Source organism: Rana temporaria, chromosome 8 (genome assembly GCF_905171775.1).
Source record: "Rana temporaria chromosome 8, aRanTem1.1, whole genome shotgun sequence".
Taxonomy (NCBI): domain Eukaryota; kingdom Metazoa; phylum Chordata; class Amphibia; order Anura; family Ranidae; genus Rana; species Rana temporaria.
Window position 1 is genome coordinate 91,698,500 of NC_053496.1, and position 23,359 is coordinate 91,721,858.

At 43.4% G+C, this 23,359-nt stretch overlaps 1 protein-coding gene across 1 annotated transcript in view; it reads left to right on the plus strand.

Moving 5' to 3' along the window:
• The window catches only part of ALOX5 (arachidonate 5-lipoxygenase), a 69,521-nt gene extending 58,437 nt beyond the window's left edge, over positions 1-11,084 (plus strand). Inside the window, exons 11-14 of the mRNA XM_040362269.1 lie at positions 5,854-5,975; positions 6,363-6,463; positions 8,283-8,453; positions 10,580-11,084. Coding sequence (XP_040218203.1) covers positions 5,854-5,975; positions 6,363-6,463; positions 8,283-8,453; positions 10,580-10,759 — 574 coding nt within the window. The 3' untranslated portion in view covers positions 10,760-11,084. The remainder of the gene's footprint in view (positions 1-5,853; positions 5,976-6,362; positions 6,464-8,282; positions 8,454-10,579) is intronic.
• Positions 11,085-23,359: the final 12,275 nt, after the last annotated feature.

The window sequence follows — 23,359 nt, forward strand, 5'->3', positions numbered from 1 at the left end:
GTAGAAAACATGCTGGAAAATACAAAGAGAGCCACTGGCAAAGATAGTCAGATAAAATATAAAAACATAATTTTTGCCACGCTAATAATAATATTCAACAATTAAAGCGGTGTTCCGGCCGAAATTTTACTTTTTAGATAAAAATACCCCTATATTACTCATACTTAGTGTAGACTACTAAAGGTATTGTGTAAACTAAGGCTCGTTTTCTATATGTGCAGTGTTGTTTTCTGACCTTAAGAAGTCCCAGCATGCTGCAGCCATCTGAAGCCGCAGTGTATTACTTCCTGGATTCTGTGTATGCTGACGATCTCACGCATGCACAGTACGTACGGCGCGAGCAGTATAATAGCTTGTAGGTTGGGTTTCCGTAGCAACAGTGGAATCCTATGGAAACCTATTGCCTATTGCCTCCTGGGATTGATGACACACATCTCCCCAGAGACATTGCAAAGCCAGAAACTATGTGCGGGGCTGAGGCCACTAAGGCGGAAGTGAAAAAAAAAAAAAGCTATAATAAAGTAAGTAATCCCCCAAAAAAATTTACATGGACCCAGCGGACCACAGACTAGGCTGTTAGCCATGATAAAAGCCACCCAGAGGACCAGCAGTTGGGCTCCCTGGATTTTGTGTAATTTATCTGAGACACAAGGGACTGCATCCAGCCTAAGCCACACACATGGACGGACGGCCAGCCCTTTAGACCAGCCAGGTAGAGGAGCACACCTAGGTCCTGCGCATAGGGGGGAAAAAGAAGAACGCAGAGACTGTAGGTGGGCTCAAATGTATATTAAGTTAAGTCCTGGAGGCATGGGGGAGTGGATATTATATCCAGCTGTGCTGACATGGAGCTGTCAGGAAAAGACACATCTAGTTCAACCAATGAAAGGGGAAAAAAAAGAAAAAAAATCATACACTCTCATATACACAATCCTATACCCACAGTTGATCCAAAAACCCCAGCAAAGCATGATCCAATTTGCTCCAGCAGGGGAAAAAAATCCTTCTTGATCCCTCGAGAGGCAATATGATATTCCCTGGATCAACTTTACCTATAAATGTTAGTATAGTACCCAGTAATAATATGTACATTTAGGAAAGAATCCAGGCCTTTTTTAAAGCAATCTACTGAGCTGGCCAAAACCAGCACTTGAGGGCGTATATTCCACATTTTCACAGCTCTTACTGTGAAGCAACCTTTCCGTAACTTGAGATGAAATATCTTTTCCACCAGACAGAAAGAGTGCCCCTTGTGCTCTGTGATGACCTTAAAGTAAATAACTCAACACCAAGTTCACTATATTGACCACTTATGTATTTATACATGTTGATCATATCACCCCTTAATCTCCTCTTCTCAAGAGAGATTCAATTAAGTTCCTCTAATATTTCCTCTATGACTTAGTGGTTATATGCAAGCTGGAGGCTTCATTGAAATTAAACTCATAGAGTTATTGGCAGGTTAACCAATGCTTGCTGACACTCAGGGCCAATCCTAGGCAGGGTGCACAGGGTGCTTTGCACCCAGGCGCCTGCAGAGGTGGGGGTGCCGAAGTGCCAGAGTTCTCCCCTCCCTCCTTCTTTTCTTGTTTGTGTTCGTCCAGAACTAGTGCTCTGAGCATAGGTGTGTGTCCGTCCAGAACTGATGTGTGAGCATAGGGCAGCCTGTCCAGCCTGGCAGTGCTCGGGGGAGGGGCCACTCCTCTTCCGGACACAAGGGTTCTAGTTTTCAGTGGCTGCTGAGTGCTGATGTGCAGGAATAAATTCCTCACACTGGGAGTCTTGGATCCCGCACTGTCTCCACCAACTCCAGTTGGAATGCCTCGCCCTCCCACCATCTCTAGCTCGGGCTGCACAGAGAGAGAACCGAGGTGAGTCACAGTGTTCAGTGTGCTGTGTGCTGGGGGATGGCAACCCCAGCATCCCTTTACACGTGCCCTGGGCTGCCCATGCTCTAGATGTTTTATGGCATGATAGATTGCATAGGATACACAGTCCCCTCCCATTCCTGCGCCTAAGTAGTCCTACAGATGTGATGTATAATGAGATGTACCAAGAGCCCTTTCACACTGACAGTGCTGGGGCGTCGGCCAAATAAAGGGTTCAAAGGCGCCAGTGCCGAAGCGCTTTGCAGGCACTGCCCATTGATTTCAATGGGCAGGGGCGCTTTAGGAGTGGTTTATACACCGCTCCTAAAGCGACTCAAAGAAGCTACTTGCAGGATTTTTTTGGATGTCCTGCCAGCGCACCGCCCCAGTGTGAAAGCACTCAGGCTCTCACACTGGAATTGCAGAATAGGATTTTTCAGGAGCTATTTTTAATGCTAAAGAGCCTGACAAAATGCCTCCAGTGTGAAAGGGGTCTAATGGACCATCTCCTGTACTATGTCTGCAGTCTCTGATTGTCTCCTGTACTATGTCTGCGATCTCTGACCATCTCCTATATCATGTCTGCAGTCTCTGACTGTCTCCTGTACTATGTCTGCAGTCTCTGACCATCTCCTTTACTATGTCTGCAGTCTCTGACCATCTCCTGTACTATATCTGCAGTCTCTGACCATCTCCTGTACTGTGTCTGCAGTCTCTGACCGTCTCCTGTATCATGTCTGCAGTCTCTGACCATCTCCTGTATTATGTCTGTAGTATGTCTGGGGGCTCTTTCTAACAGACTCTCTAACAGAAGCCCTCTTTGTGTCCATCAGAGAGGCCCCCCTCCAGGTCCCAATAAAGTACTCTTTACTGCTTCTCTTCCTGTATTTTGTTTATTGTTAAGAGATCATGTAAGAATCTCAGGTTAATGAAGACTTTGTGGGAGAGCATCTCTGTGGTTAAGTCATTGCCATAAAAAGATTTATAAAGGGGAGAAGTTAGTAAAATGGCCACACCCATGTGGGGGCGCCAAAAATATTTCTGCACCCAGGCGCCTGTGTCCCTAAAATCGGCCTTGTTGACACTATTACATTTAGCATGAGTATGTACAGTAGGTATGTAGGGTTAAAGAGTTTTCAGCTGATCACTGTTAATTTATTTGAACTTCTGCATTTTAGTAGTGCTATTGCTGTTCTTTCTGTTTCTATTACATCTAGTCTTTACATCCCTCGAGTAAGTGCACGCAACCTTATTTGTAACACATTCACACCAGATGCTGTTATTTTCCACAGCTTTTTTGCATCACCTAACTATTGTAACAACTGGGTTTTAGAAGATTGAAAGTTGTTAAAGTGGCGTTCCACCCATTTTTGTGTTTATTAAAAGTGAGCAGCTGCAAAAAGTGTTGCTGCATACTTTTAATAAACACACATTTACCTGTCCCACAGTCCAGCGATGCGGCCGCCCGAACCCTCACTCCTCTCTCTCTCAGCACCAAAATTACTACTGTGGGCACCCGGTTGTGACAGCTTGCGGCTTCACAGTCAGGTGCGCACTGCACATGCGCATCCTGAATGACTGGACAATCTTCTGGGACCTGTGACGTGTCCAAGAAGATTTCTGGGAGGGAAGTGGAGAAGAGGAGTCACCTAGGCAGACCGGAGCAGAAGTAGGAGCTGGGTACCTGTTAAAACTAGGTACCCGCTCCCCCCCTCCCCATTAAACAAATCATGTGGCATATCAGGGGTTCAGGTTTCCTTAAAGCAGAAGTTCCATTTTTGGGTGGAACTCCGTTTTAACACTGCCATAGTAGGTAGAATGAGGCAAGCCAACTTGTGATTTTTTTTACTATGCAATGTCAAGTCCTGCTAGCCATAACAATTTGGCTTACAACAGTTTAAAGTGTATTTCCAGTTTTGCAGCCAGATTGGGATAACATTTACTTTATATTTGTTATGTGTTCTTTATTTGTTGTGAACTAGATTTAAACACTGCCTGTATTAACAAAGAGTTAATAATCTCAGGGCTTGGATTCTGCATTGTGTGCTAATGGGAAGTAACTCAGCTGGTCACTACTTTGTCCCTCCACACATTTAAATTGGTTAGTTTAGCAGAAGATAGTGGCCAGGACTGACACCAATCAGTGCACAAAAACAGAAAATTGTATCCTACTTACCGTAATTTTCTTTTCCTGGTGCTTATCCATGGCAGCGTACATGGGATATTATCCCCGCCTACTTCCGCCCACAAGACCAGTGCATAGCTATAAACTTAAAGTTAAAACCCACGCAACAGCCCATTCCCTGTACATCGCTAGGAACAAACTGGGTGAACTCAGTATGTTGCATTTCGAGAGGCATCAGGAAATTAAAATTACGGTAGGTATGATACAATTTTCTGTTTTGCTGGTGCCTCGATGGCAGCATATATGTGATAGATCAATATTTAGTTACCAGGGTGGGAAACATCAGCAAATCCTATCATAAGAAAGTGAGTAAGCTACTGGCATCCTGCCAAAGACAGGTGTAGTGAGGACTACTAAGTCCATCAGTATTGCTGAAAGAATCGGCCAAAATAGAACTTGATTGGCTCTCCTGCCTGTCATGTTGGCTGACATCTCTGCATTAGGTGCCCTAGTGCCCACTATGTTCAGTGCCATGGATGCACCAGGAAAATGCTTAATGCCCTGTACACACGATCATTTCATCCGATGAAAACGGACTGATAGATTTTTTCATCAGATACCCGATAAAGCTGACTTTCATCAGTCGTGCCTACACACCATCAGTTAAAAAAACGATCGTGTCAGAACGCGGTGACGTAAAACACAACGACGTGCTGAGAAAAATTAAGTTCAATGCTTTCAAGCATGCGTCGACTTTATTCTAAGCATGCGTCGACTTTATTCTAAGAATGCGTGGATTTTTAACCGATGGACGTGCCCACAGACGATCGTTTTTTTCTATCGGTTAGTTAACCATCAGATAATTTTAAAACAAGTTCCTAGTTTTTTAACCAATGGATAAAAAAACGATGGGGCCCACACACGGTCGGTTAGTCTGATGAGAACGGTCCATCAGACCGTTTTCATCAGACAAACCGATCGTGTGTACGCGGCATTAGTGTTGACAGCCTACAACAGGACTTAGGATCTGAGAGCAGGTCAACAGGTATTTTTCTGTACTTGCAGGGCAGCAAAGGGATAAACTACATGGACATGTGCAGATTTACTGCATATGCTTTTTTTTTGATCAATGCTTAAAAAAATTCCCATAGGTATACTCATTCTAGCACCTGTATGAACTATTCTTGAACATAGGAATGTAGAAGGGTTTCTCAAAAGCCTGCTTTCAGATATTAGGTGGCATAATATAGTACTACAAAAAGTGATCAAGTAAAACATATACCGTATATACTCGAGTATAAGCTGAGTTTTTCAGCACATTTTTTTGTGCTGAAAACTTATACTCGAGTCACCTTTTTGCACCTGATCTCCCGGACCTTGGGGACCGGGTACTGTCCCCTGGACCCCAAACTTGGCACACATATGGCCCCACTCTTCCTCTACATGTGAGCAAAGTTTGTTGTCCGGGGGACCTACAGCCGGGGGAAACAGATTTTTCAAAATCGGGCACCCCTTCCATAGACTCCCATGTTAAACGGTCATTTTTTCCAGTAACTTTGGGGACCCGGCACACCCGGCATGTAGCCCCAGTTCTCCTCTACAAGTGTGCAAAGTTTGCTGTCTGGGGGACCTACGGCCGGGGAGCACCGATTTTTCAAAGCCGGGCACCCCTTCTATATACTCCCATGTTAAACGCAAGTCTAGTCATGGGCACAGCGAGGCATGGGATCTTGAGAAGAAGACATCAGAATTACTACTTAACTGTATACATACAATGTATATTAAAACGATATTTTCTATTAGGGTTATATGAAAAATGTGTAATTTAATAAGAAAACATGACTTGCTATTTTCCTACAGCTTTGCAAAAGATGTGGTGGATATATACTATGACAGTGATACGACTGTATGTGAAGACAGTGAACTGCAAGCATTTGTGAAGGATGTTTACGTCTATGGACTGCGGGACAACGAGGCTTCTGGTAAATTTTCACTATTAGAGCGTGTGTACATCCCATACAACTATGCTTGAAAGGTCATATACTATGTCAAGGTTATACTATGTCAAGTTATCTACATAACTTTGGGCTTCCCCCAGCCCCTCACCCCCTCTTGCCCCAATCACCTCCTTGAGCATTATTTGCTTTTTTTTTTTTACTTACAATTTCATATGACATTGTTTTGACAGTATAGAAAAAGTATTGATGCGATTTCACACGGATACATTTTAATAAAAATGTTAGATCATTAACATATTTATGGCATGTTTAAACTTAAAATACCATTAGAAATGTGCAATATAATGTTCCAATAAAATATGTATAATAAGTATGCATTCTAAATAGAATTGTTGGTTATGTTTGTTGCAGGTTTTCCAAAAACGCTGAAGACTAAGGAAAAGTTGGTTGAGTATCTTACACTTGTCATCTTCATTGCATCTGGACAGCATGCTGCAGTTAATTTTGGCCAGGTACGTGGTGATTAAAGGATAACGCTACATTTTTTGTTACATGTTACACCCATATTTAGATCTGTGTTTGCCACACATTTGTATGTAAGATTCTATGCATTTTTATTGCACTAAAAAATGGCAGAGAACTAACTCACTTATTGTCTATTTTTGCACCTTTTGGAATTATATACAGTATGTGTGCACCTTTACAGTACCAGAACACTGGAATAGACCACAACATTTGGATATGTATCGTTCCTGTCTATGCTTGCCGAATCACGTATTTGTGGTCATGTAGACCCCGCTGACAGCATGGTGCAACGACACATACACATTTTCTTTGGCTTATGAAGGGTGCTTCAGGAGAAGGTGGGGTGGAAATAGGAGACTTCTGATGAGGTTCAAGCCTTCACTTGACCTTACTCAGCTTGGCCTCATTTCCCTCTTTCTCACCAGAGGCTGCAGATGTTGCAGGGGATGCAGCTAGAGAATCTTATGAAGGGGGATTGTGAATAACAAAGAGGAGGAGGAGTTCGGACCTTTGCTTCTGACTAGTATAATTTAAACTATTTTTTTAAGAAGTAATGCATTTTCATTGCTGCCCTCAAAGCTGTATGAAACGACCCCTTCCCAGCTGTACATTCTTTTTTTATTTTATTTTTTACATTTGGTATATTTCCCTCATGGCAGGGCCAATTTTTTCTATGTCTTTTATTTTTATTTTTATAGCAGTCTGCCTATTAACCCTAAAAATGGCAAAAAATTAACAACATGGATTCACCTCTAGATTCACCTCAAGATTGCTGAACTTTGAACAAGACTAACATAACCCTTGGAAAATCCAACCCATGAAGATTTGCCTATCACTAACTAGGATATATATTATATAGTGCACATGTCTCTAGTGGGTGACTGTTTATCAAATACCCATAACTTGTAACTACTTATTTTCAATGGATAGCTGTTGTCAGGTCACCCGTAGTCAGGTGACAAGTGCACCCCGTTGGGGTCAGGGATGCACCTAAGGATAGTGAACCCTATGGCCGACCGCTGCTATCAGGGACGAAGCGTGAACCTAAGATCACCCAGGGCGCGGAGTCTAAGACCCAGTTTTGTATTCACCAGAGCCTTTGATGGTAAGGATGGTCTTCGCCGCAACTGGGTCCAGGTCGCGTCCCCGAGATTCCCTAGGTCACACTCCGCAGGGAGAAAGGGAAAGCAGCCAGCAGGACAAACAGTGGTGATGGGCAGGCCGAGGCCAGGGCAACAGGCAGACAAGGATAACCGTGGGACAGGCAAATAGTCAGGGGCACAGGCAGACAAGGATAACCGTGGGACAGGGGCACAGGCAAACAGCAGAAGTCAGGAACAAGCCAAAACGGTACACGGAAAGATGATCGTAGCACTCTGCAAACAGGAACTAGCAAACTACACTGCAGACAGGAACTAAGCATAGGAACACTGTTGAACAGCACTGCAGACCTGTAGAGCAACGGTTAATATAGACTTTCTGGAATTGGCCTTGGTGGGGCCATACAGGAAGAGGAAGTGATAAAAAGGGGAACCAGAGCAGGGTCAGGCCTTTAATGAACACATGGAGATCAGGTAAGCAGACAGACTTTGTTGCATATCCATGACAGCTGTCTATTAAATAGAAAACGATACATCAGGCTAGAGTAGGTGAACAGAGTAAATCCACTTAATGTGAACAATGGTAGAAGTTTAAAACATTTACAAATAGCAATCCAAAGAGTTAGTGGTGAACCAATGGCTGAAATGTGACATAAAATACGATGTTGATTTGGATAATCAATATTTAACACTTTGCTTTCTGCAGTATGACTGGTGCTCTTGGATTCCAAATTCTCCTCCAACAATGCGCTGCCCCCCACCTACTCAAAAAGGAGAGGTTACAATAGAGTATATTATTGAAAGCTTACCAGACAGAGGACGGTCATGCTGGCATCTTGGAGCTGTATGGGCACTGAGTCAGTTCCAGGATAATGAGGTGAGAAAATTGTTATCTACCTTTTAAAAATGTACACAAGAAGATGCACGTATCGTGCCTTTAAATTTAACCACTTAAGAAAAGTCAAGCAGCTTTAATGGTTAGAATTGTAGACAATGGAAACAGGGAAAGCTGTACTAAGGAATTATGGAAGCCGTACTGCTGAGCTACCCTGCTGAAAATACTTTGCATGCCTTGCATTTTGGTCCTGTGGCTTCAGTATTTTGAGACTCACTGACCTTAAACAAGAATGAAGATTACCAGATCTGACTTAATTTTGACTTCCCTGATATATATGGTTGTTCTGGGTCAGTGTATCACAAAGTTTCATTGTCAGTAAAAAAAAAAAACTACTAGTGTTGCTTGGCTGTTTCCAGTGGTGGCTGGTGATCAATATTTTTAGGGGGTGGCAAACAGACATCCCCCCATCACTCACATCGTCGCTGCCTAAACCACCACCACCACCCGCAGGAGACGATCGGTAGTCCGCAAACCGTCACCACCCCAAACCCCCCCCCCCCGCGGAAGACAGTTGGGAAGCCGCAATTTTCCCCTCCCCCACCCCCCCCCCCCTGCAGTAGACAGTCTGAAGGCCGCTATCACAAGTGGGAGACAGTTGGGGGAGGACACGATAGGAGGCCTTACCATGATGAGGCAGATGGGAAATGAGCCAGCAGCCAAGATGCAGCAAAGGAAGAGCTGGGGAAGGGTCGGCTTCTCCTCCAGGGGGAACAAGAAGTGGCCGGGGCGAACAGCAAGTGGTTACTGAAAATCACTGGCCAATTGGGTCTCAGGAGCTGCTTCCCTGATTGGAGGAGACTCGGGAAGACAATAGGGAATATTGATTCGCTATTGTCACACAAGTGGGTGTCACACAAGTGGAGCCCACTCTTTTTGAAGCCAATTAGAGCCAAATAGAGGCAAGGGGCAAAATGTATTCCTACATATTTTTTTACCTTAATGCAAGGAATACATTATGGTAAAAAAAAATTAGGCTTTATAGCCACTTTAATAAAAAAATAAAAAAATGAACAAATATTGGTAGAAAGAGTCCAGTAGATTGCCCAATATAGTTGGCTCAATGCCATTAAAAAATAGCTTTATCCAGATCTTTAGTAATCAGTTTCCCCAACAGCAAGAGAAGGAACGTTTAAATATACCACATATCTCCCTGGATTAATGGAAAGTGACAGCATGATCAGTCTATTTTAAAAGTCAACAACTGCAGTATTTGTAGCTGCTGACTTTTGAAAAAAAAAAAACTTGGCGGACCTCAGCTTTAAGACAATTAGGTTCTTTACTTTGAAGCAAAATTGTACTTTGCAAGGAAATGTTCACTAGTGCTTTGCTTAAATACCCAATCACATGCGAGGAAAAATAAAATAAGCAGTGTTTTTGCTTGTACGTGATTGGATAATGGAAGTCGGCAGAAATTGACTTCATTCACTAAGCCAGCCTTTTTCAACCAGGGTGCCCAGAGGTTTCTTCAGGGGTACCTTGGCAAAATGCCTAAAAATTGTGCCAAATTTGTTTACAAGCCAGCGGGTGGATGAAACCTGCCTTTTAGTAACACAAAGGCCCAGGTTTTCATTGTACACCATTATAACCTTCAAGCTGCCAACCTCCTAGCGACCAATGGCATCATCAGTTGATAAGGAGGATGTCAGTTGCCTGCATATCATCCTTGTTTGAGGCTCCCCTGCCTCTATCCATCAGCTTTGTGGTCTCATTAGCTAAGTGATTGAGAAAAACTGAGGGAGAAGAGAAACATTGGAATACTAGTCAGCACTAGTATTTACTTCGGAAGAATAAATCACCTCTGGGTGTCCTAAGTGTATTGATGTTGCTGCATTATGTAAAACTATTTTCAATAATATTTACATTTTAGAATGGGGTGCCTCAAGACTATCCAACATTTTGGGGGTGCCCTACGAGATTGTCCAAAATTTTAAAGGGTTGCCTTGACTGAAAAAAGGTTGAGGAACACTGCACTAAGCTAAGGCCTCAGGAGTTTTCTGGAACATGTCAAATACTCAGATGTACAGATGGGGATTATACCAATAAAGTACAGACTATGTAGACAAACCTATTATGGCTGAAAATCTCATTGCCTTTTGTATGTCCAGATTTTCCTAGGATTCTACCCCGATGAGCATTTTGTTGAGAAACCAGCAAAAAAAGCAATGGCCAAATTCAGGAAAAACCTTGAAGACATCACTAGTTTCATCCAAGACCGAAATAAGAACAAGAAATTGCCATATTATTATCTGTCTCCAGACAGGATCCCTAATAGTGTTGCTGTTTAAATGCATTTCATTTAACGCATTAAAGGAGAACTCCAATCAGTTAACCAGTAAAGTTACATAATATCAAGCTGCATGTACATGACTTCACTTTCTTTGGTTGTTGGGTGTTGTGAAGAATTTTGCGAATCCCTTTGTGTCAGCTGAGATCATCGTCTACTAAACAAAGGAAATGAGTGGGGAAAGGAAGCAGTGTTATACATGACCGTTACACATTGTCTTAAGCATGCAGACAGTGTACTGTGTTACACAGCCCTTACTTCCTGTTAGAGGCTGAACCATAAGAGCCGGTTCACACTGGGGCGGCACGACTTTGGGGGCAATTCGGCCAGGCGTTTTGAAGACGACTTCAGAGGCGACTTGCAAAATGACTTCTGTATAGAAGTCAATGCAAGTCACCCCGAGTCGCCCCCAAAGTCGTACAAGAACCGTTTTCTAAGTCGGAGCAACTTGCGTCGCTCCTATTAGAACGGTTCTATTGAATAGAATGGGACGCGACTTGTCAGGCGGCTGAGTCGCCTGACGAGTCGCCCCAGTGTGAACCGGCTCTTACTGGAACATTATTTTTAGTTTCAATCGGTAAAAAGAAAACAAACCCCAAAAAAAAACAAATAAACTGGTAAATAGATTCTCACTTCACAAATGTAATACTGACTTTGTACTGTGCCTGGAGTTCCCCTTTAAGTTTAAGGGTAAATGTATAGGCTCATAATAGTCTTGAATAAACCTGTTTGGCTTGTCTTACTCATTAATGTCAATAGTGGACTGGAAGTATCAAACAGCCCTGAAGCATCAGATCACAATCTGTTGAAGTCCTAATATTCATAATAATAGAGTACTTTTACAATAATATGAATGTATTGGGAATAGAGGTCTATGATAAGCTTTGCTATTTTATTACACCTGGAATTTTTGGTGCTGGAAAGCACACAGAAGATCACAGTACATAAATAATATGTAAATATAATGTATTAGTGTTTCTGTCAAATTTTTGGATTACCAATTTAAGCTTGCTTAGTGTTTGTGTCTCATTGTGCATTTATCACTCATTTGAAATATATCAGTTCTATTATAATATAGTATTAAAGCAGCCAACAACAATGTAATTGCTAAAAGTAATAGTGTTGTTGGCAGGATAATAAGTAAATCACCCCTCATGTGCATCCTGTGCAACTTTGAATCCTCTAACCTGGACTTGTATATGACACTAGCAGTGAAAGAATGGTGGTACTAAGGTGGGTCACCTCACCAATGATGGCCTATGCAAAGGGAATGGGTCACAGAAGTAAATAAGCTTACTGAGTGTAGGTGGGGTGCAGTTTAACACACCCAGTCCAAGTGTGATGAAAGAACTTGTATGGAAATAATGAAAACACAGTTCACAAATAACCCAGTGGGAAGGCCACCCAGCCAAGAACACTCACAGGTCCAACAGCATGTAGAGAACAGGATTCAGCCAAACTGACTGCGCCTGTTGAGAGAGGCAGAATGCAGCCTTGCCATCTTGTGCCCACGCAGAAAGATGTCCAGAGGAGCTGCAAGCCCTATGATTTCCCTCCTTATGAGGAACCTTTCTCTGCCACTAGTTCTGTCCCTACCAAACGGGGTGCCTGTCCCTACTCTACCCACTCACAAAATACGTGTCAAACCTGGGAGCCAGGGCTTTACAAAAGCTCTGCCTGACCCAAGATGGCTGTTAGAGTCACATGGGGTGGCAACATCCAATGGGATAGCTTGCCCCTGGAAACCATAGAGGAATCATGTTTCTCTTGACTTCCTGTACAACTGTAGTGTTTCTGCGGAATAGTGCCACTTGCAGTGGAGAAAGTAGAAGGCACCTGCCTACATGCATACAAAAAAATTACATATGAACAGAGAGGTGTACTGCCAATATTTCCCCTTATATTGGGATATAATGTGGCACAGAGCTGCATCTGGGGTTGAAAACCAAGCTGGTGCTTCATGATGGGTACACTCCTGAGTCTATAACCCTAGAGTATGGATTCACCAAGCTGGCTTTAGCGAGGGGGTCAGAAACAAAATTTTGTACCGTTGAAAAACTCCCAGTACTAGGAAACCTGCTAAGATATAGGCTTCAAAACTTTAATGTGCCAATTCATTATTGTATGATTTGTGTGTCTTCAGGCATAGTCATTTCTTACCCTTTCTTGCTTATTGTCTGTATTATATGTAAATAAATACCCATGCGCTACTCAAAATGCACCAAACCTTTAAATTACTGTGTTAGAAGCTGCTAAACACCCCTGTGCAATCACCAATCACAGCATAGAAGCATTCAAGAAATAACAGGGTAGCTCTTCTAATAAAACGTATTGCATAGTGAAATAATTATTGCATGATTCATAAAATAATAAAGTGCTCACAAAATGTTTATAAATAAATTACAATTTTGTCAATAAAAAAAGTGCCTGTGTGCTTATTTTTTAGATACTGTATATGCTTGATTACACCATATACCAAAAAGTGTCTCTATGCTGTAGACCCCTTTCACACTTATACGACTTGTCCCACGATTTGTGATGGAAAAGTAGCATGACAAGTCGTTTCCCATGACTTCCAATAACAACCATTCATATTAGTTCGATTTCAAGTTGTTCCGTCTTCAAAGTTGTCCCTGCACTACTTTGGTCCGCATTTGATGCCACTTACACAGGCAAATCGCGGCAAAATCGCGGTAAAATCGCCCGCCTTTGAAATCGCTGTAGTGTGAAAGGGGCCTAAAGCAGAGTTTCACCCAAAAGCTTTAGGGACTCCTAACCCTCTGGCATGCCATCTTCTGGGACACTTTACAGGTCCCAGAATATTGCTCAGTCATTTAGAACACACAGCGCTACTCGCGCATGCGCAGTGCACACCCAGCTGTGAAGCCGAAAGCTGTCACAGCGGCGTGCCCACACTAGTGATGCCGGGGAGAGGTGGAGAGAAAACTGCAGGTTCAGGCAGCTGCAGACAGATAAATGTGTGTTTATATTAAAGTCAGCAGCTACACTTTTTGTAGCTGCTGGCTTTTAATAAACACAGAAGCCGCTGGAACTCTGCTTCAAAGTGATTGTAAACAATCACCTTGTAAAACATCCCATTTAGTTTAAAATAGAAATGAAAGGCAAAACATTTGTGTATAGATACTAAAAAAAAAAATATAAACACCTTTTTTTGCCTTTTTTATAAGTGATCACATTCCCTCTGTTCTCAGCAGCATAAGAGCTGGGGGAGGAGGAGCAGCAGCACACTGAGCATCCCAGTGAATGGCTGTGCAGCGGGGATAGGGGTCAGGACCATTCTTATCATTGGAGGAGAGTACACTGAGTTCCCAGCATAGCTAGAGAACTGACCACGGTGTGCTCTCCTGCTTAGTGTGGTACATTTTTAATAGGGAAGCAGATGGACTGGCAGGAACACCAGGGATTTCACACAAATGAAGCTATACAAAGAGAACAGGATACTTTCTCATGCAAGTAAATGGTACAGCAGGCACATATCAGAAATATGAAGTGTTGAGGTAACAAACGCTTTAAATCAGTGTCCAAAATCAGTCCTTATAGAAGAAAAACTTTTCCTATGGATCACAGATCTGCACTCCTGTGACCCGTTTTCACGAGTTTCTGAAAGTAGCCAAACGTCGGTGCGCAGGCGCCGTACAGAGCCGCACCGACGTTCGGCAACTCGTGACGCGCTGTATGCGACCGTCGGAAGGCTGTCAATCAAATAGGAACGCCCAGTCCTGAAGACCATACCCGGAAGCGGCGGAGAACATCTCTCTCTAAAACGGTAAGTACTGCATTGATTTAAAAAAAAAAAACACCCGATTCTGCTTCCCGTAATTAGCCTCAATCTAATTTTAAACAATTTTTTTCGGGTGAACCCCCGCTTTAAGAAGGGTACTGCAAAGGTCTTTAAAATATTTATACTGTATTTGGAAATCCAAACATAAAGAAAATACTCAGGCTGCCTTTGATAGTGGCCTGCTAAATGCATTAAGATATGACCTTGCTGCCATCTGGTGGTGATGGGCAAAACATAAATACAATAGGCATGTAAAAAACAAATCACTGGGCATATGTATCTACTTTTTTCTGAAGCCTTTTTGTGTCAAATTAACTCACTTTTTTTTTTACAACAGAAGTGGTAGCTTTAAAAAGTGCTTCTCTCTGCACTTAAAGGAAATCGGTACTGAGATGTTATAGAGGCTGCTGCCATTGGAATGAAAATGCTAACAGTGTGGCTGTCAGGGTGATCTAATGGCTTCAGTACTTTCAGGCCTTGTACTCACGGCAGGACATGTCCGATGAAAACGGTCTGCAGACCGTTTCCATCGGACATGTCTGGCCGGGGACTGCCCGGGGACTTCTGTTCGATGGCTATACACACCATCGAACAGAAGCCCGCGCGTAAACATTACGCGGGGCGTGTCCGCGGTGTCGCCGCGTCGATGACGCGGTGTCACCGCGACAATGACGCGGCGACGTGGGCGGGCCGCCTTAAATATGCTTCCACGCATGCGTCGAAGTCATTCGACGCATGCGAGGGATGCGGGCGGCAGGACATGTACGGTAGGTCTGTACAGACGACCGTACATGTCCGGGCGGACAGGTTTCCAGCGGACTGTTTTAAAACAAGTCCGGGAAACAGTTGTCCGCTGGAAACCTGTCCGATCCGTCCCAAAATGGTCCGCTCGGGCCAACACACGGCCAAACATGTCTGCTGAAACTGGTCTGCGGACCAGTTTCAGCAGACATGTTTGGTCGTGAGTACGGGGCCTCAGAGTCACTATCAAAACCAAGTATGCAGATCAGGCATTATGATTTCACTCTGAACTAACTTACCTATCATGCTTTTTCCAATAACTCAAGTACTAAAGCCAAGGCTAGCCAGAAAAATAGCAGCTTCCAAAGGAAGGCAGCAATAACAGCTTCTATATTGCTCTTAGTACAGTTTTTTTTCAAAACCTGTCTGTTTAAAAAAAAAAAGTATTATAGCTTCAGTCATTAGAAAATTTTTCTCTGTCCTAGCCCATAACAAGAAAATGAGCCCCCATTGAGGAAAAGGAAGATGTGGTTGGTTTATTCTACTGACCTAATCCCCCCAGCAGAATCTCGCATAATGCCGATAGTCAGCAAGAAAGGGATATACATAAGGGGGCAGATTCACGTAGATCGTCGCAAAATTGTGCGGGCGTAACGTATCTCATTTACGTTACGCCTCCGCAACTTACATGGGCAAGTGCTGTATTCTCAAAGCACTTGCTCCGTAAGTTGCGGCGGCGTAGCGTAAATCACCAGGCGGAATTCCCAGTGTGCATTGCTCCAAATGAAAGTCGCATGTACGTGATTGGTTTCGACGTGAACGTAAATGACATCCAGCCCCATTCACGGAAAAACTTACGCAAACGACGTAACTTTTTAAAATTTCGACGCGGGAACGACGGCCATACTTAACATTGGCTGCGCCTCATATAGCAGGGGCAACTATACGCCAGGAAAAGCCTAACGTAAACGTCGTAACTTTACTGCGTCGGCCGCGTGTACGTTCGGGAATTTGCGTATCTAGCTAATTTGCATACTCAGCGCGGATTTCGATGGAAGCGCCACTTAGCAGGCCAAAAAAAAATTCATTTAAGATCCGACGGCGTAAGAGACTTACGCCTGTCGGATCTAATGGATATCTATGCGTAACTGATTCTAATGCCCCGTACATACCATCACTTTATGTGATGAAAAAAAACGTCGTTATTAAAAACGTCACTTTAATTGACCGTGTGTGGGGGAAAACGTCGTTTTATGTCTTCTAAAAAACGACCAAAAAAAATGTAAGCATGCTTCAATTTTATGTGTCGTTTTTAAAACGTCAACTTTTACTTCACAGAAATTGACCGTGTGTAGTAATAAACGTCGTTTAAAACGACGTTTTTTCACCCGCGCATGCCCAGAAGCTACTTATGAAGCGAGCTTCAATGGAAAAAGTGGTGAGAACGTAACCTCACTTTGCTAGAACATTGTGAGAAAAACGATGGTGTGTAGGCAACTTCGTCTTTGAAAATTGAAGTTTCAAAAACGTAATTTTTTACTTCACAGAAAATGTCGTTTTTTTTCATCACATAAAGTGATGGTGTGTACGGGGCATAAGAATCAGTCGCATAGATACGACGGCTCAACGCAGAGATATGACGGCGTATCTGGAGATACGCCGTCGTATCTCGGTTGAGAATCTAGGCCAAGATCTCTAACTAAAAAAAACATTTCTACTCACCTAGGTGGATGCAGTATTGATCTGATGCTTCATCTGTCCCCTGCCAGCTCTGAAGTGAGAACTGAGTGATCAAACACTGCTGATTGCCCAGTTCTCCGCTCTGAGCAAAGAGACAGTGACTGTCAGTCACCGGCTCTGCTCTGCCCCTCAAGTGCTCAATAAGGGACTGGGATGTGGCGGGGCAGGAGGGGGCTGGCTCTCAGGGGATTATTGAGAGGCTGAGCCAGGTGCAGGTCCAGGCATATGGGTGGATCCTGACCATTCGTGTGTCTGGAACAGCTGAGTGATAACAGACTAGCCCAGTGTCGACCGAAACAAGGTAACTTTAGCTATATTTCTCCTTTAAAAGATTGTTAAATTTCTTGCGTAAAAAGTAGTATATTGTTTTTAGCTGTGTTCCTGCAAAGGGGATCTATGCCTTCCCCTACTCCCACACAGTACACAAACACTGGCTAGGCACACATTTAACCCTTGATCGCCACTGCACTGATGTTAACCCCTTCCCAGTCAGTGTCATTAGTACAACAGTGCATAGTTTTTTAGCACTGATCACTGTAATGTCACTGGTCCCCAAAAAGTGTCAAAAGTGTCAGTGTCCAAATTGTCTGCCGCAATATCACAGCCCCTCAATAAGTCGCTGATCACCGCCATTACTAGTAAAAAAAAATAATAATAAAAATATCCCATAGTTTGTAGACAATTTAACTTTTGCAAAAACCAATCAATATACACTTATTGGGATTTTTTTACCAAAAATATCTAGCTGAATACATATTGGCCTATATTTATGAAGAGGTTTGATTTTTTTTATTTATCTATTGGATATGTTTTATAGCAGAAAGGAAAAAAAATAATTTTTATTTTAAATTGTCGGTCTTCGTTTATAGTGCAGAAAATAAAAAAACGCAGTGGTGATCAAATACCTCCAGAAAAAAGCTCTATTTGTGGGGAAAAATGAATACATTTTATTTGGGTGCAGCGTCACACAACCGCGCAATTGTCAGGTAAAATGACGCAGAGCCGTATTACAAAAAATTGCCTGGCCATGAAGGGGGGGGGGGGGGGTGACGGTAAATCTTTCAGAGGTTAAGTGGTTAAGCTTTACGTCATGTATAGGTTCTCCCTAACCCCTCACATTAGAGGTATTATATATAACAGAACTGCATTGGCTTAGGCCCAGGATACCCAATCAGGGACAGACCACGCACACACAATTCTTAACTATAATTTTTTTTGTATATTGCACACTGGTTAACGGTAATGAATAAAGACAGTTATTTTTTGTCACAAGTGATTGCAAAGGCTGAAGTCTTTTTTATCTTAATTAATTCTATGCATTAAGGTAAAATAACTTCTGTGCAGAGGATCCCCCCAGCCCCCTTATATTTACCTTAACCCGCTTTGGATTGCGCAATGTGCACAGCAGCAGCAGGGGCTCTCTCCCTTCTCACTGGGCAGATTGAAAGTAGTGGGAGCCATTGGCTCCTGCTCCTGTTAATCAAAATCTGTGATGAGGGGGGTGGAGCCAAGCCTCCCTGTCAATAGTGTAGCGCCCTGCTACTTTCATAGCTGGTGCTGCCTTAAATTTAGAGGGTGGTCAGAGATTTCTTTGCCTCTGAGCGTGTTATTTTTTTGTCAAATTTGGGCCTCTGTTCCAGCCATGGCTGTACTGTGAGTGACCACTATTGCTGTCTGGGGTGTTGGTGCCGCCCCAGGCCAAGGGTGGCAGCAGTCGAGTCAGGGCATATTGGGTGTTATTCCTCAGCAGCCAATCAGTGGGGGTTGATTGCCTCGCTGTGCATGCTGGGGGAGAGTACTTAAGGGACAGACGTCATTGGTCTGTCATCCCACCACCCCCCGTGTGTGGCCCTCATGGCCGGGTGTGCGTGTTCAAGTGTTCCTGACTCCGGGACCATGTTGGTCCGGGGTTGTGATCTACCGTGTAGGCCTGGTAGTCAGACTGGGTCTACAGTTGCAGATTGGTCCTGTGCTGTCCGTCCTGAGGGAGGAAGCCGCCCGATGAAGAACCTGTCTGGGGGACTACCGAGCACAAGGCTGGTATCTCAGGAGAGGCCTTGAACTTCATCGAAGGACGAACGCTTGCTGAGAGGCTAAATGATGGTCGTCTGTCAGTTCTGAATTCACTAAAGTTTACTCGAGAGGGAGATCTGGGTGCTTAATCCTGAGTTAAGAAGGATTCTGGACCGAATACGTCTCCACCTTTGGGAAGGTCTGTGGCAGAGACTTTGCTAAAGTTTCCGTGTGACACTCTGGCTGCTAGGCTGGTGAGAGAGGCCTATTCAGGTGCACAATACCCACTCTGGCTAGAGTGGCGATGAAAGTTTTATCGCTGGAAGCAGGATTGTTTCTGAACAAAGTTATACACCTGAACCTACTACTTACTATCCCTTCTACCTCTTCAACTACTACTACTTTTATTATTTTACCCCGTTGGGTAATAAAGCACAGAAAAAGACACCTAAAGTGTGGACATTGCAGTTCTTCTCAGCTCATCGTACACCCTAAATGGCGAAGGAATAGAGGTAACATGCCACCCAAAACAAACCAGCAGCTTCTTCAGGGGTAGTGCTACAATAGACGCAGACATGACGGCTGGGGAGCTAGCCCAAATGAGTGCCTCCCTAAAAGACCGATTTCTATAGAGGCACTCACTGAAGAGGTGGAGCAAGGAGCACTAGGGTGGGGCCTGAGAAGAGGAGGATCAGAGCTGCTCTGTGCAATACAGTTGCAGGTAAAAAAACATATCAAAGGTTTAATAACATTTTAACACTTGCTGTTCTTTCATACATTTCCTTCTCTCCTACTATGCACCCTGTGTTTTAAAACAAAAAATCTCAATATTCATCAGTAAGCTATATATTTACCTGGACTTCACTATCAGTCTCCGCTACAGACTTCAGATCACTGTTAATGATCACCATTGCTGAAGTCTGCCAAGTAAGTAATCAATAGACTGCGAGGGCAGCAACACACTTGTACTCCATTGAAATCTACAAGTACCTCTGCCATGATGGCTTATAGTCTTTCCTAACACAGTCTATGCCTGGAAGTGGGTGCAAATACCTGTCTTAGTACGATATCTGCACCCCCTCCCCCCTGAAAGGTGCCACATGTGACACCGGAGGGGGGAGGGTTTCCGAAAATCGAAAGTTCCATTTTTGGGTGGAACTCCACTTTAAGGTATAAGGAAAGGCAAACGTTTTTTTTTTTTTTTTTTTTGTAAAGAGTGAAGAGGGATTAGAACATGTGTCAAGTTTTTTTTTCGATCTCCCAGTTAGCTAGATTTTCTCTTTGTCCTGTTTACCGTTATCACCAACCGTGAAAGTAAAAGAAAATCCCACATTTTGGGTTGTCCCCAGAACAGGAAAAGAGGGGAAATATTTCAATGAAGATAGCAGTTCTGGTGACCCTGGTGACAACCAGGGGGTCCTTTACTTTGGAGGAATATTCTCCCACTTCCTGTTTTGGCTATAGGAAAGGGAGTGATGGGAAATTCCCCCAATGGGACACAGACAGCAAGAATAAATCTTACAGGGGTTATAAACCGCCCTTACTCTATCCAAAAAACTTGCCTTTAGTTCTACATTAAATAGCTTTCTTTGATTGCACAGTATACTGTGAGCTTCTCACAGTCTGCATTGGAAGCTGTAGTAAGTCAGATAGAGCCGCCTCATTTCTTAGCTGGGGAATGCAAAGCATTGTCTAGTCCTTTCTTCTTCAGCCTGACTGTCCCTGGCTGTTCTTTTCATTCCTTAGATTTCACTTCCTTCAATTATTGGAGGCTCAGCGTCATACGTGGGTGTTACCCAGAGTGATCGGCATGAAAATGCGGACTGCCTAGGAAGGCCCACTCCTCCAACAAAATATTTCGATATTTCCATAACTCCTCCAAAGAGTCAGTCCAATGCTTGCATTAGAACTGAGATGTCTTGAGAGAAGTACTGAGGGAGGGTGCTGGGAAGTTTTCAGGATGTTATGTACAACCTCCTGCCAGATCCAATCAAACCAATCTCAGCCTCAAAGTAGTTTAAAGTCCAATGTCCCTGCCATAGCTACTGTATACATGGGCATCCATACATTACTGCCAAGTTATATAGAAACCTATCAATCTACCAGAGTGTTTCTGTGCCACTACCAACCCATGTCACTTTACACATTGTTTGACTACTCACAGAGAAAGTAGATGCTGTACTTAGGTCTGCGAAGCTCCTTGACCAAATATTCTAAGTTTTCCTGTATGGTAAAAAGAAAAATATTGGATCTTGAAAGCGTCATGCACAGGTTTCGTTTAATCACTTAAGGACCCCTTCACGCCGATATACATCGGCAGAATGGCACGGCTTGGCACAAGCACGTACCTGTATGTGTCTCTTTAAGGCCCAGCCATGTTGTTGCGAGCACGACGCGACGCACTCGCGACCCAGTCCGAAGCTCAATCGCCGCAGATGTCCCGCGATCGGTCACCGGAGCTGAAGAACGGGGAGAGGTGTGTGTAGACACAGCTTCCCTGTTCTTCATTGTGGCAATGTCAGTCATCGTCTGTTCTCTGATATAGGGAAAGACGATCAGTGACGTCACACGTCCAGCCCCACCCCCCTACAGTTAGAATCACATATGAGGTCACACTTAACCCCTTCAGCGCCCCTTTAACTCCTAAACTGCAATTGTAATTTTCACAGTAATCAGTGCATTTTTATAGCACTTTTTGCTGTGAAAATGACAATGGTCCCAAAAATGTGTCAAAAATGTCTAATGTGTCCGCCATAATGTCGCAGTCACGAAAAAAAATCGATGATCATCGCCATTAGTAGTAAAAAAAAATTATTAATAAAAAGCCATAAAACTATTCCCTATTTTGTAAACGCTATAAATTTTGCGCAAACCAATCGATAAACGCTTATTGCGATTTTTATTTACCAGAAATAGGTAGAAGAAGCCTAAACTGAGGAAAAAAATGTTTTTATATCTTTTTTGGGGATATTTATTATAGCAAAAAGTAAAAAATATAGATTTTTTTTCAAAATTGTTGCTCTATTTTTGTTTATAGCGCAAAAAATAAAAACCGCAGAGGTCAACAAATACCACCAAAAGAAAGCTCTATTTGTGGGGGAAAAAAAGATGCCAATTTTGTTTGGGAGCCACGTCGCACGACCACGCAATTGTCAGTTAAAGCGACGAAGTGCCGAATCGCAAAAAGGGGCAAGGTCCTTAACCTGCATAATGGTCCGGGTCTTAAGTGGTTAAAGGGTAGCTCCACCTTTGTGGCAAAAAATAGCAAATAAAAAAAATAATATAGCATATACAATTGCTACGCAAGTTGTATTGTAATTGAAGGTTATGACCTTTCCTTTTCAATCTACCGCGCTGTCATTTTCTGCAAAATGCAATATGGCGACCTGGAGGTGTTCTCTACACAGATTTCCTGCTTGTGTGATTGGTTCACTGATTTTCCCAGAAGTCTGCACTAAAATAATGTCCTTTTTGTGGAGATACTCCCAAAGGTTAATCATGTCTAAAGGGACGCAGACACTGCCACTTTCCTCATTAGATCTCTTCAAGTGCTGCATCTGTTGATAACAATAAAATCACTCCCCTTCACATTCACTCTCGCGCATGGACACAGACAAACAAACAGCTGTTTCTTCAGAATAACAAAAAGTAGGAATCTGCTATAAAGTTCATTAACATCTGTGCAATGTACACAGATCACCCAGAGGGGAATGTTTTTTTCTCAATAAAATTGGAGTTACTCTTGAAGGCCTAAATCCAAGATGAGCAGCCCCCCCCAACCTCTTTGTAGCCCCCCTTTATTCTCGTTTTTCAATAAAGAAATAAATGTTTATTGGCTCAATTGACACAAAGTTACCAGAAAATGGGAAAAATGTTCAGCATGTAATGCAGTGCAAGCTTAAGGCCTCGTACACACGACCGAACATGTCCGCTGAAACTGGTCCGCGGACCAGTTTCCGCGGACATGTCCGACCGTGTGTACGGCCTAGGGGACCGGTTTCCTGGCCTAGCGGACAGGTTTCCAGCGGACAAAAGTTTCTTAGCATGCTAAGAAACTTGTCCGCTGGAACCATGTCCGTCGGACATGTCCGATGGTTAGTACGACTCATCGGACATGATGTATAACCAGCGGCCGAAATCCCGCGCATGCGTCAAATTGATTCGACGCATGCGTGGAAGCATTGAACTTCCGTGTCAGAGAACGTCGGTGTCTTCTACGTCACCGCGTTCTCTGTCCGCTGGGATTTTGGTCTGATGGTGTGTACACACATCAGACCAAAAGCTCCCAGCAGACATGTCCGATGA